This window comes from Lethenteron reissneri, chromosome 13, assembly GCF_015708825.2.
Source record: "Lethenteron reissneri isolate LAM-NWPU_2019-01 chromosome 13, ASM1570882v1, whole genome shotgun sequence".
Lineage (NCBI taxonomy): Eukaryota > Metazoa > Chordata > Hyperoartia > Petromyzontiformes > Petromyzontidae > Lethenteron > Lethenteron reissneri.
This window is the reverse complement of record NC_083791.1, coordinates 1,837,343-1,864,825: the sequence shown is the minus strand read 5'-3', so window position 1 is coordinate 1,864,825 and position 27,483 is coordinate 1,837,343. Positions and strand designations below refer to the sequence as shown.

Genomic DNA, 27,483 nt, shown 5'->3' with positions numbered 1-27,483 from the left:
CGATGACAAACGTGTGTTACAAGCGGTATTATTTAGACTTAGGAGAAACGCAACAGATTGCTCAACGATGTGTCAAATCGTACGCACGAAGGTGAAAGATGTTTACACCTCGTGCCGTCACAGGAAAACACCCACAACACCTTGCAAGCTGCTCCAAAGTGTATATCCTGTAAACGATAATATAAGAATTCCCATCAAGCCACCAGCTTAAAAAAAATAAAGAGTATAGCTGCAGTATTTACATTCATCGTAAAAGTTAAGCCACAGTACTGAAATCGCTTGCTCATGCCTCTGCTGAATAAAATGGCCTCCCTTGAGCGAACTCTAGAGGGCATTTGGTCCACGCTTCCATGTTGACGATTATGTGTTCGAAGAGGTAGGCATAGCCACACTTCACCCCGCCACACGAGACCTATCATTCGACGAACTGCGGTCTACCCATTCGGGTGGACAAAGGGCATGGGCATTCAAGAAACCAGGCCATTGTTTCAAGTGCCATGCCGTGAGAACGAACTGACAACCTCTAGCTTGCAACTCCAGTGAACTCTAAAGTACGTCAGCATCCCCCAAAAGATAAACTAAATTAAACTATTTTTTTGTTTACCAGGTAAGGCCCTCTGAGCTATATAGCTCTTTATCAGAAGCCACCTGGCCACAAATAATAGCTCAACGAAGTGGCTTAGCACGTGGAAATGTATAGTAGTCGGACTCACAACGCATGTTTTTTTTTAATGTGGAGGAAGAAACCGGAGGACCCGGAGAAAAATCCACGCGACCACGAGGAGAGAGACACGCAAACTACAAATATACAGCAGCAGGCGTCAGGGTCGGTATTGAACCCACGAACCCCTGTATACAAGGCGAGTCAGTTAACATCTCGCCGCCGCGGTACCCCAACGTCATTGCAGCATATCAAAATCACAGGTGTGAAGGGAGTTCCCTGTTATCGGGAATCAGCACTGTCGTGGTGCCATGAATGGATGACAGAAATACTCTCCGTGAATGTTCTGCTCACTAATCCAACGCGCGCTCATTGTAACATTGTGCTACATGTAATGCTCATGTCCACCTGTGAGTGATGGTAATATGCATAACTGTGTGCACTTCGTGGTGAGGTGAAGTAACTCATTTAAATTTTTACATTAGAGAAACATGACTGACTGCGCACAGGCATTAAGTGTTCGTCTTCAATTGCACTACGAGATGGAGAGACAGAGCTCAAAATGTGTGCATGCACACATGCTGTTACCAACAGAGATCCTCAATAATACACAAAGGACAATATAATATAATCCACTTCATTCATTATGCGTTAATTATAATGGCAATGCCCATAATTAACGTATACGTAGGTGAATTACTTCTAAGTTATTTACAATTAACTCACATTTAACATTTGTTTCCACCGATGTTAACTTTCTATCCCTTGCACAGATTGAAGAGAAGTTTAGTGACGACAAGAACCAAAGCTCTGTCTGACCAATTACCTTGTGCTCTATACAACAATGCACTGATTTGGCCTTGGTGTCAAAACCTCCACCATATTATGGACATTCCAACTAATTTGCAATAAACTCAACACAAGGCCAAGAAATGCATGTTTGTTGAACTTCGTTCACACTGCACGTAGCCAACCGCGCTAATCGAGGTGTGGGTGGGACAACAAACTAAACACAAGATGCAGTTCTCAGGAAATGAGTTTTCAATCGAGATTTAAAAGTGAATAGCTCCAGTGGCTTTTTAATTACGTTCCAGACGGCCGCAGAAGCGCATCTGAAAGTGCAAGAATTGCCTTCATTATTCGGTGGCCAGCCAAAATCTGCTGCGAGGATGACCGGAGTTCGTGTGTTGATTCATGCTCCTCGATGAGATGAGCGAGGTGTTGTAGTTCATTGTGGCAAGCACTTTGTGTGTCATGAGCGTGACCTTATCATTGATCTTTGTCAACCGAAAGCAATGACCATGTTGCAATCTTTTGAACTATCCTGAAGTGCACTGCGCAGACTTGGCCTATATATCATGGCACTATAGTTTAGGCCTTATTGAAGATCAGGAAACGAGACCCTTGATTTCTCACATCAATGCATTCACAATATCCACCTCCTTTCTGCATCGCCAACACTATGCTTGGTTAATGACTCGTCCAATTGTAGTCATGATGCGAAATGTAAGAGCATTTTCTGGTCCCCTAGGGGTGTCTCAAACATATTTCTCGATCAAGTAACATTCGCTGTATCAACACAATGTATTTAACAAGATGGTGATCTCCTGTATTAATATGCTTACGTGTATACGTGTATATATTTTAAATTATAAAACGCCTTTTAAGCAAAATATATCAAATTCTTAGCAGGAATTTCGACTGGCAGTTTTATTACACAATATATTTAAATCAAATCGCAAATGATTGGGATCGGATCCGGTTCTGAAGAGGATTATGGTCCACAGCCAACCCGAGTCAGACTCGAGCTGTGCGCCGACTTTGAATATAATTTGCACAAGCGACTCTCTTTCCTAAACGCTTGAAATGCGGAAGACCCCCACCGAAAAGTGGTTCTATTCTCACATTAAACTCTTATTCACAAACATACCGTTGCAGTCCTGTGCTTTACAAACAAGATGCAGTCGAGTTCCTCGGTTAACACTGTCATCGGTTCACCGTTTAAAGGTTGACTTTTGCCTCCCATAGGACTCGATGGTTTCGACGAACGTTAAAATTCCGTTTAACGGTAATATTTTCGTTCTGCACGCGGGCGCTAATTTTTGCCAATGCGAGTGCTCATAGGTGGGGCCGAGCCATGCCCTCAGCCAATCAGCGATGCCCATCTAAGAGTGTTTAGAGCTCGACTGACTTTTTTTGCATTATATTTTCTGTCTTGGCAGTGCAAATGGCTCTCTTGCAGACTCAGTGATTTTTACTTATTTTTCAAGTCACAAGTGAATTAATAGTGATTGTAATGGCCCCTAAAGGGAATTCGCAAAAGGAAAATAGGAAGAGAAAAGTAATTAGCCTCATAAATTATGTTTTTCGGGTCAAAAAGGTTAACTTCTGATCGTCTTCGAACGGATTAAAGCTTTTAACGTGTAATCCCTACATTCGATTAATATTCTTTGGGTCTTTCGGTAAAGCCACGTAGATAGAAAAAATAAATGTCTATCCACGAGGCTTTACCGAAAGACCCAAAGAATATACATTTCTGCAGTCACAAAAGCTTTAAGTCAAGATTCGATTAGGAGTTATTTAAGTTAACAGTCGTTTTCGTGGAACGTATTAAAAACGTTAACCGAGGGCCTCCTGTGCAAGTGATTCATAGGGCCTTCACACCATTATAACATTGGAGTAAACACAGTATCCTGCGGAGGGAGCTGGTAGGAACGTTGGGTTGCTCGGTCAATGGCCGACTGTGAGGGCGGGCAGAAGCCGGCGTGAGTAGGTTAAACCTTGAGTTTTATAAGGGCACCACGGGGTGACCAGCCCCTCCCAACCCAGCCCCTCCCCACCCTCCCCACCCAGCCCCTCCCCACGCTCCCCTCTCCACCCAGCCCCACCCCTCCCATTTTCGGATGCACGACGGACGGACGGACGGACACAATAATCTCTTGTGGGCTGGTGGAACCAGGTGGTTCCTACCAGTAACATTTTATTTTGCACTGGTCACAAAGTTCGTGAGGGAATGTAGTCACCCATAGTTTACTCTACCACAAGAGATGTTTCAACTGACTTAGCAGAGGGCAATACCAAAGTCGAGGGGAGAAGTCTGCTCACGAGCTGATGGAGAAGTAAAAAACCATGACAATAATTGGAACGTCAATTATGGAACTTCATTTGCAAAGTTTGAAACCCATGGCAGCAGGGCAGCTCAGTTTGAGGTTTTTTTTTCTCTCCGAATCAAAAGTATTTTTTATGCGTTTGAAGATGACTGTGGAAGCAGTGGCGGATGAGTTCACCTGTTGTATTATAAATGCATTCAAATACTTCTGAGGAGATGGAAAGCGAAGCAACCAATGGGACATGTGCTGGCATCAGATTGCCTCTTTTATAAGAAGCAACGACTGCGTGGCACTTTGGCCCCTTTCAATTTATACTAAGAACAAGGCTACCTCCAAAGGAGATCAAAGGAACAACATTGGAAACGGGCATGTAAAGACAAGAAGGTGGAATATGATCTCACATTGCCACATAATTTCCAGATCTTTTCATATTTCCTAATGAATTGAATTCAACATAAGCATTCCAACAAGGTGATATTATTTAGTGCATTATGTAAATACCAAATCGCACGTGGAAAATATTTGCAAAGTAAATAAAAAAATGCAAACGGAATACTGTACAAGCAAAAGGAGGGTTCCGGATCAATGGCACCTCAAAGAGTCTACGTAGTATTTTGCCGACATAATGCCAGATTGGGCACATACTCTAATGGAGTCTTCACCAAGTTTGGAATATTTGCCAGGATGGGGTACTGTGGTTACATTTCTGCACCGCATGGCTGGAGTATAGCTTCAGCGTGGACAGCAGGAACGTCTCGCGTAAAACCAGGAAGGTAATGTGTATCGCCACTCCAGCGAGCATGGGGCAATATTCTTCTCTGTTGGTGGCCCTGGGCCTGTGATGTGAATGCCTGGACATAGTTACATTTCATCGGGATATCATGGACTTCTATACCAACAATGTGGCAATCTCACTCCTTCGGTCAAAATCACTCTGTGGGGCCTGAAACATCAGCACACTTATCTGCTAGGAAGGTAATATTGACTAGTTGGAAATATCACAAACCTCCTTCGTGGAAACAGTGGCATAACACCCTCTTAAACTGAGTAGGCATTGGGCATTTAAGCCACAAGCTTAAATGCAGGGAACGAGAGTTGAGAACATATGGTCCCCCCCATTCTTATGGAACCCAGAATAAGATTCCTGGGTGAGGAGGTGGGATGGAGGGGATGGGTGAATGGGGGGGGGGGGGGGGGGGGTCGAGCCCCTTGGCCAGGAACTGGCGGAAGCGGAGTGCTGCCCTGGGGCACGTGAGCACACATTCACTAGCACACACGTTCACTCGCACACACGTTCACCAGCGCACACGTTCACCAGCACACACATTCACTAGCACACACGTTCACTAGCATACACGTTCACTAGCACACACGTTCACTAGCACACACGTTCACTAGCACACACGTTCACTAGCACACACGTTCACTAGCACACACGTTCACTAGCACACACGTTCACTAGCACACACGTTCACTAGCACACACGTTCACGCGTCGTGTGTATATGATTTTTATGCGCGGTGTTTTTTTTTACATTTCCCCTCTTTTGCCCCCCCCCCCAGACCCTCCCCCTTCCCCTCCACCCCCTGTCCCTTTAATTTTCCCAGTATGTTGATCATCTTCCCCCCTTACCCCTTTTCCCCATCTCATAGAACAAAAAATTCCACGTCGCTCCCACATGTGGCCCCCACCACCTGGGTGGGGGAGCGAGCCCAGTCTGTCCCCCATTCTCTGGGCCCTTTCGCGTCCAACTCGAGGCTGCTGTTTGCGGAATTTTTGTTCCCCTTCCACCCTCTCCTTGGTTCGGTAACCGACCGGCGGCTTTGTATCGGGCTCGTAAAGAGCTGTAATAGAAAAGAGATTCGACAGCGGAAGACAATCTAAACGTTGGACAAGAACCGTTGACTTCCCACTAAGCCGTACCCATTTATTGACCCCAGAGGGATGAAATGCTGAGTTGACCCCCCCCTGCCCCCCTTACCAGGATATCAACTCATGATACTTTGAAATGGTAAGCTGAGCACGCTAACCGCCCGGTGTGATGTTCGATCACAGCAAAGTTCAAACAACGTTCGAAAAAAGCCATCGCATGCACATTGCGGCCAGAAATCAATACCCAAAAGTCGAGGTGTGATATTTTGTGCCGATACTCTCTGAAGGTTTTCCGCGCAATAAATAACTGTAAACTGCAGTTCGGAGAGCAGGTGGAACCAATGGGTGTGACTTGAACCATTCGATACTGTATTTATTACGGGGCAAACATAAGATGTCTACGTCCATCATTTGTCAGCGTTGTTATCGATTAAATTTCATTCACCTTCCTGCTGACAAATACCCCCCAGTGGGTTTGCTCTTGCCTCCAAAAATGAACACGGCAGAGGTGGCTACGCGGTCCCAGGGTCCTGGGCCCATGTTTTGGCACCGAGAAATAATTCCTGACATCACGCATTAGACACACGCAAGTAAAACAAAATGTTCCTCTTGCTCGTTATTTCCATATATTGCTTCATGTTACTTCGAGTAGAATAGGAAACATTGGACATCCTCATTTCTTACATCACGAACGTGACGAGTGTCACATGTGTACACATTTTATGCACGATACAGAAAAAATGTGTTATATATATGAGTTGCAGGGAATATGAAAGGCAGATTTGGTATCGCGATGGTGACGTGACTGCAAGTGAAATTCACATTAAGTTCTAAACACAATTACGTGTAATACTGTCAGGATTTGTACTTAAATTCACACGACAAATTGAAAATGTTTGGATAAAACATTTTCAAAAAATGTTTGGATAAAACATTTTGGAACATAGCATATTCCGTTTTCTCATATTACCTTTTAGCTTTAATGTTGACTAAGAATTTTATCAGGGTATTTGAATGTTTATATCACATAAAACATCATTGGTCAATAAAAAAAAAACACCTATGTAAATATACCAGAGGGGATCAGCGGAGAAGTGATTCATAAAGTGTACTATAAACCTTGCAGCCAAGTTCGACTCCTGGCCATGGCTAACACCAGTGGCGAGTTACTTATCAGCAGGTCTTCCTTCAGCAACAGGCATTGACCAGGGCGGTGAAGTATGGTCAACCAATCCCATAACGAACATTAGACATGGGGAAGCCTTTATGAAGCAACGGATTGGAAAAGGTTATAAATTGTTATTTAACGTTATAATAAAAATAACAATGGAGATAGTCACGTGTAATTTTAGATTTTCGTTACAAAGGTTGCTTTAAAAAGAAAATGGGTAATAGCCAAGTGTGGTTTGTCATGCGATTGCCAGAATTATCTACAGTTTAATATATGACATTTCATAACTAGGCCTTTTCAGCGCTATTTAACTGTGACTTTTGTAATAGTCACACAAAAATATTAAGGGGACATTACAAACTCAATTGGATCCTTGTAGGGAATTGAAACACACCCTACAATAATTCGCGAAAATGCTATGTTAAATGCACAACGATATTTTAAATGTGAAATTCCAACAGTGCTTTACGGAGGAAGAAGAATAAGAAAAATCAGCCGTTCGTTGCTGCAAAGGAACATTAGAGAATAAGAAGCGACATGAATTACTTAATCATCTACTCTTTAAGAGAACACAATTATTATTATGATGAGTGAAATTGTTAATCATCAGCTCACAAATCATTTGGTAAAATATTCAATTCAACAAAGCTGTCTTTAGTTTTAACTTAAAACTTTCGTGACTGCAGGAATTCATATTGTTGGTTCTTTAGGTAAAGTCACGTAGATATAAAATAAAATAAAAATAGATTAAAATTAAAAATAAAATTACAAATAAAAATAAAAGCAAAAAACACGACGTTTCGATCGCAAGAAAATCGGTCTTCATCAGGCGGAGAGAAAATAGGGGGCATGCCTCCAAATGCAACTGCTTCTAAGGCGCTTTCAGAGTGAGCAAAGCTGTGCGGCGTCAACAGCATGGGCGGGACAACCAGCGCCAATGTCGGAACAAAGCACCACAAGTACAAGCAGCACAAGTAGAGCGAGTGCGTTAGACAATAGGGAGAGGGATGGGGCAGAAACAGGGGAAGAGAGGGAGGGATAGAGATAGGGGTGGAGCTGAAGGCGAGGGCGCAGTCCAAGTGTGTTAGACAATGGGGGGAGGGAGGGGGCAGAGATAGGGGGAGAGAGGTGGGGGTAGAGATAGCGCCTCGCTAAACCCATCCACACTGCTGATGGTAGAAGTTTACAAGAAAACACAAATCAAGTCATGAACCAAAGTGGTTGATGACATCTTTCCAATGATTGATGAGTTGATAACCGTCATCTCGGTTGAAAATGTGTCTGTGTCTGTATATATGGATGGCTTCGTGAACGAATCTTTGTTGATAGCCAGTCGGCTTGCAAAGTACCATCATCTTGGAGAAATCAATTTCATGTGAGCCAGCCGCATTAAAGTAATGATCAGCCACGGCAGAAGTATTGGTCCTGCCGTGTTTCAAATTTGCCATATGTTCACGAACACGGTCCTAGACATGTCGTTTAGTTTCCCCAATGTAACTGCTGCCGCAGAGACAGCTTAGTTTGTAGACGCCGGGATATTGCATGTCAGAAATCTTGTCCTTCGCAGATGGGATCAGATCATGAATTGTATGCACTGTGTTAAATCGGACCTGGATTTTGTGTTTGTTCAAGATTTTGGAAATATTTTTTGTTTTCCCTGCTATGTGTAATAAAAGACTCCGTCAGGCACTGCTGGTCTCCGCTTATCTTTTATTTAGGTTCTTCTCCGCACCCCCCACTGGCCTCTTCCACGAACCAGTGTCGTCTCGCGCGCGCCCCGCGATTCCTCCTCAGCTCCTCCACTCGTTCTCACACCCCGCTGGTCCTGACAAGGGACCAGCGTCTCCTCTCGCGTGCCCCGCACGCTCCTCTCGCGTGCCACGAACGCTCCTCTCGCGTGCCCCGAATGCTCCTCTCGCGTGCCCCGAATGCTCCTCTCGCGTGCCCCGAATGCTCCTCTCGCGTGCCACGCACGCTCCTCTCGCGTGACACGCACGCTCCTCTCGCGTGCCACGCACGCTCCTCTCGCGTGCCACGCACGCTCCTCTCGCGTGCCACACACGCTCCTCTCGCGTGCCACGAATGCTCCTCTCGCGTGCCACGCACGCTCCTCTCGCGTGCCACGCACGCTCCTGTCGCGTGCCCCGAACGCTCCTCTCGCGTGCCATGCACGCTCCTGTCGCGTGCCCCGAACGCTCCTCTCGCGTGCCACGCATGCTCCTCCGTCCGCTCCTTTGCCCGCTCCGCACACCGCTGGCCGACGGTGTGCCGAAGCCCCATCAGCCACGTGGCTGATGGCGCGGCAGCCACCCAACGTGGTCCCGCTTCTTCACTCCATCAACTGGCCCCCGATCACTTCCAGGCTTCCCTCTATGACCTCTCTCCCACGTGACCCTGACTCCTCCCTTCCGGATCGTCACATCCGGCCTTCCCATACTGCCCTGCTGGCTCCACCTCCATTCACCTCGCTTCCCATTGGAGCCGAGGTGAACGGCGGCCCCTCCCACACGCCCCCCATACCGGGCTCCGCCCCCAATACCCCGGGTCGTGTGATTGGGCCAGAGTCCAGCAGCAACCCCATTTACGCTCGCATCACATGTGTGAGAAAAGGTGAAGGTTTTGTTTGGATCTTCAGATGGCTCCTTCCTCACGATGGTACTTTGCAAGCTGACTGGCTATCAACATAGATGAATTCACAAAGCCATCCATATATACACACAATTTCAACCGAGACGACGGTTTTAAACTCAGATGCTTGCCCCCTCTTTTCTCTATGCCTGATGAAGAATGCTTGTGTTGCAATCGAAACGTGGTGCTTTTTTGCTTTTATTTTAAATACATTTTTACATTTTTTTTCTACTTGACTTTACCGAAAAAACCAAGCATATATACTGTCTTTAGTTGTAATTATCCTTTGGTTAAACTTTATTTTTTACCCAAGTCATACCTTCCAGATAACTTTCTTCCTATTTTCTTTCTCTTGAACACGTAACATGTAAAACTATACAACTATAAACTAAACTAAAACATTTCATCAGGCAAGGCCAACTGAGCTACATAGCTCTTTTTCAGAAGTGACCTGGCGACAAATGATAGCCCAATTAAGTGACTTATCATGTGGAAATGTATAGCAGCCAAATACTCTCAACGCACATTGATTCTAAATGTGGAGGGGAACATCGGAGGACCCGCAGGAAAAATTCCACGCGACCATGGGGAGAACTTTCGAACTCCAAATATACAGGTGCCAGGGTCGGGGTTGAGATCGAACCTACAACCTCCTGTATACCAGCAAGGTTGTTAACATCTCGCCACCATAGCACCCCACGTAACATTCTAATACCGTCACGGTAATCTTTAGCTTGACACTCTACTGGTATCGGTGCTTTATTGAACCAGAGGATCCCCACTGAGTCTCGTGACACGATATTCAGAGGGTCCTGCTTGGCTGTGTGATGTTGTATATGGGAGGAAACTGCCACATCCTGAAAAGGAAAGAACAATAAAGGTGTTCATAACCTACTTGCTTTACTGACACTTACAAGCAACCCAAGTGCCCTGCGAACGGGTCTGTCCAATTCATGACCGAACACTACCGTTGCACTTAAAAAAATATAAAAATCACGTTAAAACTGCGGTATCAGTGGAGCAAACGCATAAATAACAAAACCTCTACGCATTTGTCAATGACACTGACCCTGAAGGGATGTGCCAGGCAATAGCCCTTCTTCACACATAGACAATAACAACTCTTCATAAAATGGCAGAGGCCCTTGTTCAGAGAAATTATATAGCCCGAAAAATGAAACTTTTTATCCCCCCACATTTCGCATGTTGAATGTGTTCAGCAGACGTCTATGCCACACTGCCAGCTGGTTGCAATTGCCAGCCAGAAAAATCTGCAAATTCAAGCCACTGTCGTCACAGATTTGCATGGCTGTCTAGTTTTGCCATGAAAGTGCAGACCTGCCTGTTCAATGTACAACCCACTGAAGAAAGCTGTTGGTTCACGGGCACTGCCATCTTGGAAAACCAGGAGAGATGGGACGTGTTCTACGTCACTGGGAAAAGCACGTTTTATGTCGTGTAGTGGCACACAGGGTTGGTGAATCACACCCACTTAGTTAGTCACGTGCTGTGAGACTCAGCTGCAAGATAGCTCGCTGATGGAGGAACAGCAAGTGAGTGGGTTGGTAACCCATCGGTGGTTTATCACCACGTCCAACTTTGTTATGGAAAGGAAATTGATAAAACAATCCAATGTAGGTCACTTCTGGATGTGAGGATTTTTGTTAATTCATAGATATAACATGCTGAGCCATTGGTATTTTAGCAGGTAGAATGTTGACGTTGTGTAAAGAAGGTTTCTTAAGGCAACTGCTGGATGAGCGTTTGAATGATCACTTTGGATATGTGATCAGACTCTTGATTACTCAAGGGGTTATAAATATATTTTTTGGAGTATTATCAAAGTAGCGCAATCTGATAAACTGATGGATTTTTCAGGATTGACAAATACAGGATTGAGTTGAAATTACGACACTGTCGCATTATTTTCAGCTCTGCAGCGTGACCTGCTGTGCTGTCGGTCTGATGCTGATCCAAGATGCTGAGCTCATCATTACCCCTTTAATTCAATGAAAAATACGACAGTAATCATAGACAAGAGTGAACTAGTGTAAGCTGAGCAATGGTAATTCAATTACATCGTCAAAATATAACGATGGCTTCACCTGCCTCTGATAATGTTATTACAGTCACGTGTTTTTATTCAACATTTAGCATTCCCGTCATTTCAAATCATTGGGTGAAATGCATTTGCATGTTCTGTAGTTTTATATATATATAATGTGGCGTATATATACACACACCAAACTCATATATGCTGTGTAATAGTATTGTATATTTGTGTAAACAAGTTAGTTAGCGGTTGGGTAAAGCGTGGGCACTCCCACCTCTTCCAAGACACCTGACGAGCGTGGAAGAGTAGACCAAAGACCCACTGGAGGGCTCTCCCCAGAGCTCCCTCGAGTAGATGACCTTCCTACAGCAGTGGCATAAGCAAGACATTGCAGGGCGCCACTTTAACCTCTTTAAAAGAAAGATGTGTGAATCTCGATTGGAAACTTTCGTGACTGCAGGAATCCATACTCTTTGGTTCTTTCGGTAAAGTCACGTAAGTAGAAGATGTGTGCTCGATTTACATTGAACTCTCTGTTCTGACCGTTCGACTTGTTTTCCATAGAATCTGAATAAAACACCGCAAACTTTTACTTCAGGGAACAGGATACTTAGCACTTCACCTAAAGTAGAAAGAAATCTCATTCATCAACTATTTCTACACGGGCTGCAGCCTTGCCTGCCTGCTGACAGTTAAACATGTGCTCAACACAATGCACTTAATTAGGATCATCATCGTGAAATGCCATTTACATATAGAAAACTGTCAAAACATCTGTATGCCACATTTTATTGGTCTGAAAACATATGAGTAATAAAGCAACTTAACCGCCAGTGGCCAGGGCATTAACAGTGCCGCATGACTATTTAGAATCGGAACAAAACCTGCTCTTCCAACTTCATTGGGCGCATTGTTTCCATTCAAATAGCGCCCGGATTTTAGAAATTAATTTTAAACCAATCAAAAAAATTCCGTTCACAGCAAGCCAAAAATGGACGGATATAAATTTAGCTTAAATAATAATAGTCAATTTACGTATCTAGTTTGATTTAAATACTCAACAGATAATGCATGTCTTGGTTGTCCACCTACGAAATTCATAATTGCAGTACGCACTTTGTAAGTCAGGGTTTAACCTCGCCGAGTCTCAGGACTCATCTTCGGCAAGGTCCTGCAAGAAGATCACGCAACTGAGGCAATCGCACCCCAGTTCGATGTTTGACACCAGTTCAGTCAACCAGATCTGACCGTTTCATCTCAACCACATCAAGTTTAGCCACCACACTGCACGGTCATAACACTTGCCCCCCCCCCCCCCCCCCCCCCAGTTGCCAGAACATTGCTCCCTGGACAGAAGCTGCCTCCTTCACTCTGCTGTCCAGATATGGCACTGCCTCCCTGATGAACACATTGTCAGCGAGATCACCAATTCTGGTCTTCAGGCCTTCAAATTCCGAGCTCATACACAGGGACACCACCTAACTTCACCGCACACATTGTAGGGACTGAGTGTTTGAGCTGCAGTGAACCAATGATTATGCCGATTGATTGTACTCATGTCTGATATGGCTGTTGTTCACTATTGCACCCAATAAGAAAAGTTTCTCTGCTGCGTCTTCCATCGCACCGCTCTCCACTTCAGAATTCCCACCCATCGCGTCACCTTTCGCAAAGTTATTACAACCTTGCTCAAGCCAAGGGATGTATAAACTGTTGTATCGACATATATATAAGCACCCTCAAAAGATCTGTTTCTTGCTGTCCAATTGACATTTTGGCCCTATTAGGCCTGTGCTCAGCAACTGCAACTTAATATAATCGAATCGCGAGCCGAGTTCTCGAACAAAGCTCGAGGTTTACAGGTCGATCTACATTCCCCCGCTCACCTATGGTTATCAGATTTGGGTAATGACTGAAAGGATGAGATCGCAGGTACAAGGGGCCGAACTGAGGTTTCTCTGCAGGGTTGCCGGGCTCGCCACTCTCCGTGATCGAGTGGGGAGCTCGGTGACCCGGGAGAGCCTCGGAGTCGAGCCGCGCTGCTCCTCCGGATCGAGAGGAGCCAGTTGGGGTGGTTCGGGCACCTGGTAAGGATGCCCCCCGGTAGACTCCCCCCTGGAACTCTACCAAGATCGTCCCACTGGGCGAAGATCCCGGGGCCGGCACAGGACACACTGCTGGCGGGGCTGTGTCGCTCGGCTGGCCTGGGAACGCCTGGGAATTCCTCAGGAAGAGCTTGGGGAGTCTGTTACCAGGGGAAGGGAAGTCTGGACTGCCTCTACTCAACACGCTGTTGCCGCGATTCTCACCAGGACAAGCCGACTGACAAACGAACGAACAAACTAATCGTTAAACAAAGAAAACTACTTGGCAAAGTGGTGCCATGATAACACTGATTAATGTTCGGAAATTACGCGAGATGAGTCAAGTTCAACATTGATATGTGACCATATAAACAATTCCCCAATAGCAGCTGTTGAGTAACAAACAAATCCTGAAATAAAAATAAAAACATGCATATGTAAAATCTTGCCTTGAATATAAATTGGTGAATATCACGTGTCTACTACTATTATACCACACTAAACAGGGAAATGTATTTATTTTGGGAATGTTGTACACGCAATATGCGTGTGCATTTTTCAACATAACACAATAACATTTAAAAAGAGGTGATTGGGTGGCTCATGTGTTAGTGCACAGAGCCAACACCGCTAAGCCCCTGGATTTTAATCCCAATTGCTGCTCTGATGACAACCGATTCTCAAGGGTAGTCAGCTGATTCTCTCAGCCTGGTCACTAAGAACTGCACAAAATGTACGATCAGATTTCTGTTGTTGCCTAATTTGGCAAAACGCCGTACGATTAACAAATTCACATATAGCTCAAAACCACCATCCATATCCCAGGAATTGCCTCATTCAAAGTGGGCCATATTAAACTTGTCTCCCAATCATCACTGCCTGGCCCGGGCAAGAATCTAAGAAGTTGGATGATTCTGCGCATCTGGCATACCACGCCAGGACACGTCAGCCTGCTGTTGCCATCAGAGCCTTGGGATATTATTTTTTACCTCTTATACAATTGTACATTCATGAGAGGATGTGTACCATCGCAGAGCATGTGTGGGATGAACTGATTCCAAAAACCAGCACGATGTGAAAGTAATTAAATCAACTGCCTATTACTTGTGATAACATAAATAGCATATAGCTCAAAGGCATTTGTCGAGAAGAGTAGCGAAGCTATATACTGTTGTCTCTCCCATTTAAAATTCAGAGAAGTGGCATTATTATAACCTGACATTTAAATACAGAGTTGGTCAATGGGATGTTTCTCGGTTTAACGCGAAGGTTTTCACGACCAATATTATTGATGAGGTTTTGTGGGTTAGATCTAACCCCCCAAAAAAACCTGTGTTTCTCATCTGCTTGCGTGCTCGTGCTTTGAAGGCCACTGCGTGAGGGCCACACGCAGATGCGATGATGATGATGAAGGTATTCTCACCACGTCTCCAGAGCACACTGAGGGCAGGGCGTCTCCCTGCCCGCGTTTCGAGCAATGAGACATCACTCAGGAATACGTCCAATCAAGAGGCAAATTGTATCTCCGCTAAAATGGGTATTTGGCCATGGTCATTTCTAGCGACCGCCCCTGAGTCACTTGTGGATATTCCCAATGCCCCATGGTGGCAGCCTTTTTCTCCAACATTGATGTCTATTGACTCCCCACAAATTGGTGGTCAGTGGATCCACCACTCAGAAAAATGCGAGACTGAGTTCATCCCAAGTAGCATTTTAATGGGCAGCCTTCCGACTGTGAGCCGGGTGCCCTAGCCGCCTGACCAAAGTGGCTGGGCCCGGATGTGAACCTGGGAAACCTCCAGACCCCGCGAGAACGTGCACCGACCAACTCCGCTGCAATGTGCACTGCACACACGCATGTGCACAGTCATACCCATCTGCAGTCTGCACAGAATGCAGCCCTGATTGCTAATCCCATTATAATTCCATTACGATAAATCTTTAAACAGTGGTGGGAGAGTGTGGAATGGAAGGCGTGTTCTAAACTTAAGTACATGGCATTGGCTTTTCCGGCCTCAGGGTCCAACATGGCTCAGCTTTCCACGTCACCATTGTCTCAATTTGCATGTAAATTTGGTTTCTCTGTCACGGCGCGGCTGAGCGCCATGCGTTTCATCCCACGGTTGATTGGCAGCCACGAAAATATTGACTGTTTTGGGTGTGCAGAGAGTCGGTGGCGATAACAGCGTGTCCACGAGACCGGTAAACAATTTCAGCGGCTTGTAGGATTCCAGCTCACGCGAAAATCATCTTTAATCTACCACACACACGGGCCGCTCTCCAGAGACGACTCCCTCCCTCGATTGCAACTGCCATAAAACATTCCACAGTGAAGGATCCCTAGCAATGAGAGTGAGTGAAGGGTAATATGCCAGGGATTGTATGGCAGCTGCACGTATTAACACTGCAATATTCTGCGGATGTCTTGGTCTACTCGAATATGCGCTGTGCACTTTCTGTTGAAGGTGGCTAAGTTGGGCACTGAGCCGTATGGATGATTCCCGTTACACCCCAAGAATGTGGATCCTCGTCCAGAGTGATGCAGCTATACAGACGCACACACACATACATATAGGTGTGAGCACTCAGGCAGAGAATACCCTGCCAGAAAACGCAAGGTACTCTCCCCTCCTCCTCCCTTTCAGAATTTAATGAAAGGGTCAAAAAGAAGCGCATTCATCACAGGCGCAGTGAATGGAAAAGTGTAACATCTTTCTTTGTGCTTGCCTGTGTGTGTATGTGGTGTGCAAGTGTGTGAGTGGGGAGCTGTAGCGCGCTGCGCTACGAACCCAGCGACCCGAGTTCGATTCCCGCTCACGGTCAACACCAGTGACGAATATTTGAACCGGTCCTGGGCCTCCCCTACGTCGGCTCAGCCAAGTGTAAACGTCGCAACTCTGGAGAAAAAGGCGGCCGGGCATCGTGCTGGTCACCCACATCCTCGTGTGCCGTGTCTTCATAGGTGCTACTCGCTAACAGCCATTGCCCCAATCTGCCAACAGGTATATAGGGGGCCTTTGTCTTTGATTACATGGTAAGTGGTGGTGTGCTGGTTGGCACACTTCCATATGATCCCGGTGACCAGGGTTCAACGTCTACTGTAGTCATGTACACGAATGAAAATGGATGCATGAGACTAATCTGTGTAACAGTTACACCTGTGATCAACAATGGAGGCACAAAGGCGTGTCGGCAAGCGCAGAGCTCATCCGGCGATGTCGCGCGCAATCTAGGGATAGCAATTACAGGTGTTCGCTCACAACCCTGGCGCCAACGGTCTACCTAGGCCAACAGAACATGTAGCACGCACGTCCTTTTTTGCATTTGTACATCACTGGGGGGGGAAGAAATAATTGCACTTGGACAAATTTATTCTCTAACTTTTTTTAATTGGGCCCTAAAAAAAACCGGGCTGTGCGCGCGCGCTTGCAAACGACGTTGAATGGCGTTTTTTTGTTTTTGCCAGCCGCCGACCGCTGGGTTTTTCCAGGCGGGACTGCACGTACGCTAGCCGCGGAATACCTGACACGACGCATTATCGCCCCTCCCCAGAGCCGCCCGGCCACTCCGCTGCTCGTTAGCTCCGCCAACAGGGGCCCGTCGCCGTGCTTTCTAGTTGGGCTCTCCGAGCCCTCGCCACTCTCTTCGGTGGCCTCTTTTTCTCCAGTGCGCGACTCCGGCTGTAATTTATGGAGCGGCGTGGGTCATTTTTAGCGCGAGGCTGTATTTTCCATCCAGAGCCTCGACGGCTAATGGTATCCCCGTTCCAATGCCGAAGCACCTGGAGGTGCACAGCGCGAGCTCTGGGGGTACTATTGCTGCGTAGGGCCCTTCGCCGGTTGCGCTTTCCGATTTAATTTGTGTTTCTGTCACGGTCGTTCCTGCCTGTTAACGTCAGATTTAGCAGATGTTCCCCATCCTCCAGAGGCGCGCGCGCCGGCCTCTTGGCAGAAAGTTTCAGACATTACGCTGCCACTTGACGGTGTTAAATAAACAGGTTGAGCATACTTCATCAGCAACTTCACAAAAAGCAAAATCCTTAATAAACATCGCAATAAATCTGTAACCTTCAGAGCAGCGATTGACAACATCCCTTCATATCTGCGGTGATGGAGAGCCAATTCCCAAATCCCAACTCGACAGAGGCCAAGAGATCACCATGGCCAATATCTTCGATCCCACCACATGTCACAATGACTTCCTTCTTTCTGACAGATCCTGCGCTGCTGCACAGTTGACATCCAACCTCCCAGGTTTGCTCTCGTGACCAAGCACAGAAAGCCCAGCGATGCACCATGGGCTTTTAGGTCTTGCACTTGATCTATGCCCTCTCTGCTCCATTACCTGACCCAGTAGGATGCCCTCATCCTGCCCCTAAGAATCACAACCTCTCATCCGTGATTGCATTCACAATATTCGACTCTGAACCTCAAAGCTGTGTGTCTATGTCCTGCGGTGAAATTTCTAGCATCCTTGGCACGCATCTATACTCAAAGCCAGCATTTGAAAAACAGTATTCACTACCCAGAATACTATCTCCCTATATATATGTTTTAGATGTGAACTTTGGACTCTGGAGTTCAGGTATTTGAGTCTGCACTTTGCAAGAGCTCAAGCCTTTTAAACTACTTCACTGCAATTTGAAGCTGCAGGATCATCAGGCACCTTTTTCAAGACAATACTATCCTGCGAAAGCTGCCGCAGTAGAATGGTCAGCACCGTGAGCTTGCAATACACAGAGATCGACGGTCAGATTCGATCTCCAGTTGAAACAAAGCAGCAACGTTTCTTAAATTCCTCTGTCTCTGTCCCTCCAGCAGGCTATAAATGGGTTCCCCATAGTTAGTCGATTGATAGGTCACATACGGTAGTGTAAAGTCTGGGTACTCCTACCACTTCCAAGATGTCTGACCAGCGTGGAAGAGTAGGCAAATACCCTATAGTTTAAATTATGCAAGAATATAAGGGTACCTTTTTTAAAGACCTAAGTCGCGTCAAATTGTCATCTTGGTCAAACAACAGTGGGGCAATGGTCACCTCCATTGCTGGCCCTGAGGCAATTGTGGAAATTCCATATTTTCCAAATTTTAAGTCTCTCCATAGGACAACCACTGTTGGCCACTGAATAGGAATTTAACTTTTAACCTTACAATTCTAATTAAGTAATCTGCCTTGGTACCATCCAGAAAGCTCTTTGAGACAACATTCTGTTCCAAAGAAAGGCCACTTATTTAATGTGATTGTTTGTTTGTTCGTAATGCCATTGAAGACATTCCTCGTTGAGCCAAATGCACTAGGGAGCAGAATTATTATCTTATAAGACTGGTATATATATTTAAGAGAAATGTGCCCAAAACAACCCATATTATGTATTAATATATATATTTGACGTAACTCAAGTTTGTCATTGGGGAAATACAGTATTGTAACTCCAAGGTGTTTTTACTGTAAATCCACAGAGTATGGTGCCTGATGGTAGTGCACCCATGTACATGATCATGATCACCCTTGTACAAGACGGCCTGATATTTAGTCCACGTGCCAGAGGAGAAAGAGGTACCATCTAAGGTCAGTAGAACCAATTTACTGATACGGCCAATAAGAGTATCTCATTCGGTAACACTCATTTTCAACGGTTATTAAATAATCCCGTTATTGGCCACATAAGAGGAGGCACATTAATACCCCGGTTTACGTCGGGGACGCGTTTCTGAAAGGTGCGATGACGAATATCGAAACGACGTGAAATCAAACAAATTTTTCCAAATCAACTAAATACCGTAAGTGAATAATATATTGTACTCTATAGCACAGTACATTTATTTATGCATGGCGCAAAGTATCCCGCTTACAGGGTAGGTGGGAGGTGAAGGCTGAGAGGTGACGAATACCAGAAAGGACTGGCTATGCTCTCAGCGACGCAAGCGTGGGGTTAAGACGACGCTAATCAGGTGGCGGTGTTAACAAAGTGACGGTGCATTTGCGAAACGACGTCAACACGGGAGACGTAAACCGGGGTATTACAGGATTGGCAGGTCAAATATCTGGTCTGGGCTCATGGACTAACAGGATTGGCAGATCATGCAAAGACAAAGGCCAGCATGAGATATATTAGCAAGGCAACACAATGTCTGTTGGAGGCAGTATAGCAAGTAGATTTAAATCCGCAGTGCATGGGTTTTCTCCAGATTTCCATTTTCTTTCGACATACAAAAGAATCGTAAGACTCCGCAAGGCTTTTCTAGTACAAAAATATATATATACACATTACCTACTTTATTAAATCGATACCACAAATGTCCTGAGCCGTAAAGGGGAGCAGGGACAAAGATTAATAAGAACGACTTTGTTATGGACGACTACAATGACATCACAGCCTTCCCGGCTTCCTCCACGGCCATGCCCCATCCCGATTTGTGTCACCCAAATGAAATTTCACGCCTGCAAAGCGGGTCTGTGTCCCCTTTTAGCTTGAGGGTTAAGAAACACGAAGCTATGATTTTTATTTCTGAAAACGATGGCTTGAAGCTTAATTTCATGAGAGCGGGGGACGTGTCACCACCACTTTCGTGAATCCAAACAGGGTTTGATTTTGTCGAGATGGCCTCGGGAGACCAGCTGCGCTCAGCCAATAACATTGTCGTGACTATGTAACACACATTACCTGTCACACAGGGAAAACAATATATAAAGTAGCTTCTAGAAACCTGATGTGAACAATGGCACTTTGCGAAGGCTCAAAGTATTGCAATCAAATTTTTGTTGTTTGATACGAAAAAATATCTCAATTGATGTGGCTGTACGCCTCAAGAGACTCAGTGGCTGTGTCAGAGGACTGAGCAAGAAGCACCATTCGAATCGTGGGATCCCGATCCGAGTTTGAGGCAGTCGTGATTAAACCACGTGTTCGCGAATAGTGACGTCATGTACTCATTAACGCACGCGCAGGGGGACTAATAAACTTGCCACATTATTTAAACTGCCTTGCGGAGAGATCAAATAGAGTCGGTGACCTCTGAATTGCAAGCCCAGTGTGCTGAGCATGTACGTACGTACATTGAGCTTCTTTCGCACCGTACGTAGCCAAACGTGCTCATCGGACGTGCGGGGAAAGGACAGCAAACCAAACACAAAAAAGCAGGTCCAAATAATTGAGTTGTCTATCTCGATTTGAAAGTGCATAGCTCCAGCGGTTTCCTCATATGAGAATGAAAGACCATTACCCCACAGCAAAATTATAGCTTTTCTCGTCATGGCTTACAGCGAAGAATGCCATACCCTGAAAATACACCCCACCCCCAATGAGGGTGAGGATAGTTGTAATTGAAAAAAGTGTGTACTTATCCTGAACACAGTGGTGTTAACATGATGACACTGCGGATATCTAATTAGGCCTCTGTAAATTGAGCAACTGGCAGCTAGGACGGGCGAATGCAAGGAGTTGCTGCAAGGCGATGTCAGGCACTTTGATGTGATGTCGCAAACCACGACGCAAAGTGTTGTGCCACCCACAGCAGCCGTCCGGGCAATTTCACCCGTTAATATGGTAACATGTTAACTGTCACTCAAGTACTCTATCCTAACAGGAGGTTGGACTGATCACGCATTCACCAACATCCCGAGCAAGCGCACTGCCAGTGCCCATAAAATACTCATGCATATTACAGTACGGTGGATGGTATTAATCGCGTCTCACAGGGTGCTATGCAGCCTAAAGGTGTGTCACGTGATCACGATCGCACGTCGACAATGTGCATTGCAGGAGCGCGAGAAAAGGTGGTATGTTATGGAGGCCTTTATCCAGCAGTGGATCGATCACGGCTGACGAAGATGCGCCGCAAAACAGCGTTCGAGCCACAATTATGAGGTGGCATCGTGTGCCATGGCATGCCATGGCAATGGGGACAAGGCAAAACATTTCACGGTGGGTTTTTTCTATTGCCAAGTTCTGGTCAACCCGTCCGTAAACGTAGAGTTAAACAGACAGACGGAGGGACAGAAGGATAGATGGGCAGGGCTGCAGCGTTAACGCTTTCAACCTTGAACAATTATACACTTAGAAGAAAAACATCATGGAACAATGGAGATGTTATTTTAGCACGATAATTGCAGTCATGTACTGTCAAAGTTTGACCGTGTTTCCATTACTTTGTACATTTATTGAGGACCGTACGTAGCCAGCGGTTCTCATCGCAGGTGCAGGAGAATGACAAAAAACCAAACGCAAAAAGCATATCTAGAAAAATGAGTTGTCAATCTGGATGATGATTTAAAAGTGCATAGCTCCAGTGGCTTCCTAATATCGGAAGGACGAGGGTTCCAGACGGCCGCAGAAGCGCACCTGCAAGCGCGCGATGCGGTGACCGTATTTGTTTGATGACTAGCCAAAAGCCGCTGCGAGGATGATCAGAGTTCATCCTCCCAGTGCATCTATGTGTACTGCTGAGGGACAGAAGCACCGTAAGGAGGATTTCAGAAACATACAGCAATGTTTCAATTGCCTCCCCAGAAAATCAAACAGACGACCTGTGGATTGAAAGTCCATCGTGCTCACCATTACACCTCAGTTGTAACAAAAGACTCCATATATGTACAGAGTGCTCTGTGTGACAGTCACGTGAAAAAACATTTTCGCTAAATAAATGTACAAAGTATGGAAACACAGTCAAACTTTGAGAGTATATGACTGCATTAATTGTGCTAAAATAACATCTCCAATGTTTCATGATGTTTTTCTTCTAAATGTACAATTAATCAATTTCTCATTAATGTCTAATGTTAAGAAACAACGACCTCCTGCAACAAAAAGTAACTGTCAAAGACCTTGGTATATGGGAGGAGATTATTCGTGGTTGTTTAATAAGTACCACTGAACAGTTTTTAAAGAAAAGTTACTTATTTACTTTTTAATTAAGTTCTTTCATTCAGCGGACAATGGACTTTTAATAAGGTATTCAAACACCAATTGAACTTTCCCTTCGGATCCTAATTAAGACTAAAATTAGAGTGAGATTTACAAAGTTTTTTCCCTCCCAGAGTTTCAAAAGAACATGGATCTGGCTTTTTTTTTTACAGCGGGCAAGAGTACATTGAACAAATGCATAATCAGAAAGAATGAAATGGTAAAAAAAATGTATGGAGAAAAATTGGGTTGAAACTTTAATTGGACTGAAGAAACTACTTTCCATATACCATGGGCTATTACACATAGAGGCCCTATGTCTTTTTTTAAATCCTTTATATTAAGTTCGCTTGCTTGCTTGCGTGCTTGCTTGCTTGCTTACGACCGTGCAAATCTTTCGGTCGTTTTTTAACCCACTTCCCGTGATCCAATCGAGCTGACATTTTGCACACAGACTCGTTGTGCGAGACAATTAATGGTCGTGAAAATTTTTTCCCAAAATTTTACACTGTTTAGGGAAAACAAATTAAATATTTAATTACCAATTGCTTAATACTGGCAGACAATCATCTGACCCATAGGTGGCAGCCATCTCAAGCCAGAGGACGAGAGGACTCTAGCCGCCACGCATATAAAGGATTTATAGTGAAAAACTTTGTTTTTACTGGTTATACTTATTAAGGGTGGCTTATGCAAAACGCTCAACTCGCGATGAAAGGGTTCTGGGTTCAAACCCCGGACAAGGATCATCTCGGTGATCATCATTCCAAAGTTGCGGACAGTCAGCAACAGCCTTTCTTTGGAAAGACTTGCCCCCTCCATAGGAACGTAGCATTTCCACCATTGAGTTGGCACAACTGACAGAAGTTACTAAGTTAGCATCACCTAATGCTCATTTGAACTTCAAATGACTTTGACCTTGAAGTACTAAGTCGTATCAATGCTTGTCCTATCAGCTTCAGGTTTGCTGCGCTACACAGATCCTTTTGATTTGGCATTAGCCCGGGACAGATGTTAGCCATCAGTGGCCGTTAACTCGGCAGACGGCTGCGCAGAGCTGTTATACATTGTGATAGGCATCAAAGTCTGGCACAAACACAGAAAATCATCCTCGCAAAGGTCACCTTTCTGCAGAAGCAATGTTTGGCCTCAAGCTGTGAATGACCTTCCAGCCTCCTCCATTCTGTGCGCAGTGGCTATCTATCTCGCCACGGAGAGACTAAAGCTTAGCTAATTTTGTTCGCCTGCCGCTCTCTTAAATTCCATTATGTGCCAATGTTTACAGAAGGGAGGGAAAGAGCAAACGTGATATATATTTTCGCAATCTTTTTTAATAAGCGATTATCATTTGTATTCCCTATGTCAAAGCACACACTTTGCACAAGAATCCGCAAACAATCCCAGTAAAACATTATGGATCCCTTGTTGCAACCCCGATATGGCCAAATTTTCAATGCTGAAAATGGCAAATACACTCACATAGTTCCTGGGCTTAAACCCAACATTGGCTCTGTTGACCGGGCGCTTCGGTAAACATTTGTGCAAACTCTTCCACCCAGAAATCTCAAGTTTTGCAATTAATTGCAATATACATCAATCTTACGGCGCATAGACAAACAGCAGTTTCTGGGAGAGTTTGTGACCTCAAAGCTTCATACACGGCAGCAGCAGCCATCGTGAACACATGAACTCTCTGCTGCCCACCTCTTCCACCTCATCTCACTTCATCTGCTCCCGATGCCCTCCTCTCGAGCAGATAAGGGCATCTGTTAGCACTATCCCTGGTGCTCCACTCAGTGGGAGGTCGCTCTTTCTCCACTGCTGCACTGAGTGTGTCTGGAACATCTTCTTCCGCGTGTTGGCTCAAGACCCTGTTTCCTATTTTTCTCCTCCTCCGCCTCCTCCTCCTCGAACTGATTTGTTGCTCCAGCTTCGTTGTCTTCCACGAATGCAACGTGAATTGTTTTAGATGATGTTTTAATATTTCAGATTACTTTACATATTGCAATTTTAATAGCCGTGCTCGTTGCTGCCCACTGGGCATTCTGGTTCAATGGGGCCTGTGCTCAGCAACTACAATTTAAAATAAGAAGAAGAATGATGATGTACTCCAGCAATCTATTTCTCTATGCCATGTACTCTCCTCCAACCCCTCACCCACCGCCCCTCACCCTCCTCACCTCAACCACACCTTTCTCCTCTCACTCCCACTCCTCCAATCACCCCCTCAACTCCTCCCATCACCCCCTCACGTCCTTCCCTCCTCTCCTCACCCTCCTCCCCTCACCCCCCCCCCCCCAAACTTCCCCCCCCCCTTTCCCTCACCCCCCTCCCACCTTCCCCCTCTCACCCCCACTCCTTCCATCACCTCCTTTCCTCCCCTCAACCTCCCACCCTCTCACCCCACCCTCCTCACCCTACGTGGCCCTGCTGCATCTCCTACTCCTGTACATCGTCTCGAAACAGGATTGCATTCAGTCGCGTTTTAAATCCGCATTGCATTATAATTGCAGCTTGTGTGGCACATATAAAGGGCAGTTGTGGTGGTCACGTCTGAGGCTCACTCTCAGCATCATAGAAAGGCAGAGCATGCTGTGAGACGCAGCATTGAGATTAACAAGCATCTCTGTGGCGCTTAACACATTTTCAGTGTTTTTGCTCTTTTATCACCAATTACCGCATTTCCCAATTGTGCCATTAGTATCAAGTCACGTGGCAAAGGAGGACTCACATTCCAGTAAATCCCCACGGAGTGGCATCTTCGCCGGCAAATGATCGAGGTGGGCGATGAACACCGCAGAACCACCTCTGCTGTCTCCCTTGTGGAATCCCTCTCACCCAGACACCTCGATGGGGGAGTAGGCTGCATTCATTATTCGATGAATACCTATTATTCAAAGACCCTACATCTGGTAAGGGTGGAGGGCTGCAATGTGCTCGCTCACGTCACACGGCTAACAGAAGGGCGTCTCTACTAGAGGGAGCTCCAGGGAGCCCTCAAAGGAGGGTTCTTAGCCAACTCTTCCACGCCGGCCAAATATCTTCGAAGAGACGTGAATAGCGACACTTCACCCCACCACAGGCAACCGGCTGATTGACCTCACTGTGAAACATAGGTGTGGGCTGGATATAATTCAGTGAAAACAAAGTGTATTTCTCTTGTGTGCAAGTATTGTTGGAGGCTAAGTGGACAGGGACTAAACTTTTTACATTGAGCAGTTTTAGGAATTAAAAGAATAAAATAATGAGATGGTGCCGTGTATATTTTGAGGGCCCTGAGCTATTGGTGGAAAGTCCACATTCTCATGGAAGGGCCTAGTCTGCCCACAGCACAACCATAAGATAACTAACAATTGTTATCAGTAAAAACATTCTTTTGATATGCATGCTGCAATCTCAATATCAAAAAGAAAAATACTTTTTGATGACATTTCAATGAATATACAGACGTTATCATCTTCAAACAGAGCCCTGTGCAATAGGATCATCGTACATCCGTTATTCCTTCTCATTTAATATTATAATGACGATTCTGTCAATGCACAGTGTTAGCTCAATTTGACTTCTCGCTCAATGCACGGTCTCACATCACGCTAAATGAATGCGTGACACAGCTGCGGCAGCCAACCTCATGGCTCACCACCAAATCTCCCTCCGAGTCATGTTTGTGTTTCAAAGGCTGGCAGAGTATTGCTTCCTACACACTCCGTTTATATTAACAGACTTGGAGCACGAGCCATGCCCTTTGTTTTAAGTCAGCTAAAGCCCCATTATGTCCGCCGAACATCGGTTAGAAATATTACACAGACCACTTTATTAACCAGCGGAACTCCCTCATGTGCTCATTGCAGAGGTGTGAAGCTTGAAGCGCACTGAAAGAAAAGTTAAAACTTTATTACGTGCCTCATTATGCAGTAATTACTTCCAATGCATCACAGCCTTGATATGCTTCTTCGTGAGTACTTGTACTTTAACTCTTGCTGCCATGCCCTGCATGTCCGCAACCCAAGGAATTCATCTTAAATTTTATCTTACGTCTCAGGAGCGAACATAAACATTGCCAATTAATATTTGGGGTGGGAGAAAATGTGTGCTGAGGGTGACTGGTAGCCCAAGGTGACATTTTATCATTCAACATTTTGGTTTATCTACAATTAAGAAATTCGCATTCACTTCACTTGCGATAAATTGCAATCTTTAATATTCTGGAGGCTTTTCTGCAGGACGTGTACATGTCCACAGCCTGTCATAGGAGTGCAAGCTGCAAAAACACCTCGCGTGGTTGGGTCGCAATGCGTACATCTGTCACATCACGCAGAAAAGCAAACGTCACACGTGTGTGCTGCGGTGACATTCACCTGAAATACCCAAACACGTCTTGTGGGCCATCATCCCGTGGACCACAGCGTGTTTTTGCAGTTTGTTAATCCCACACGCACACATCACTCAAGGTAAGAGAATTAAAGCTCTGTACCCAAAGGAGAAATTCCTACCAACCAGAAGTATGCTTATCTATGACGGGCGCCATCTACATCGGGCATGGGTTGGAGGAATTCTATGGTGTGCGTGTGTGTTTGTCATATGCAAACGTGCATTTGGGTAGAACTCAGATGGTGGATCACAAATCCCATCCAGGGTTGTCTTGTCTCAATGTTATCCCTCCAGGGTCAGTCGGTTTGCATTCCATGGTCGACAAACGGTCGAACAGGGAGAATTGTCCCTGCCATAGCAATGTAGTTTCTTCCACGAAGCTCATGGTCCACCCTAAACGGCATCCATACAAGCCACGACAGATGCGGATACCTGATGCACAAATGTAAAATAAAAAATGCTCCAACGTGCGACTGGTGTCATCTAGAACAGACTGTACCAATATATATAACGATGCAATGCCCAATTCACAAATACGAAGGAGACCTCACAGCGGTTACACCGCGCTGCTCCAGACGTCGTGATCTGGGGCTTGACCACCTGAATGTGGAATTGTAGTTTGTTGACCTTC

General features: G+C 45.5%; 1 protein-coding gene across 2 annotated transcripts in view; it reads right to left on the bottom strand.

Annotated features, from left to right (window-relative positions):
• The window catches only part of ACAD8 (acyl-CoA dehydrogenase family member 8), a 591,584-nt gene that overhangs the window by 326,875 nt on the left and 237,226 nt on the right, over positions 1-27,483 (bottom strand). Inside the window, exon 1 of one of the 2 annotated variants that reach the window (XM_061550861.1) lies at positions 2,592-2,698. The exons of the other annotated variant lie outside the window; for it this stretch is intronic. Within the exon in view, the coding sequence (XP_061406845.1) occupies positions 2,592-2,687 (96 nt within the window). The 5' untranslated portion in view covers positions 2,688-2,698. Of the gene's footprint in view, positions 1-2,591; positions 2,699-27,483 lie in introns of those variants that run through there. 2 annotated transcript variants of the gene reach the window in all.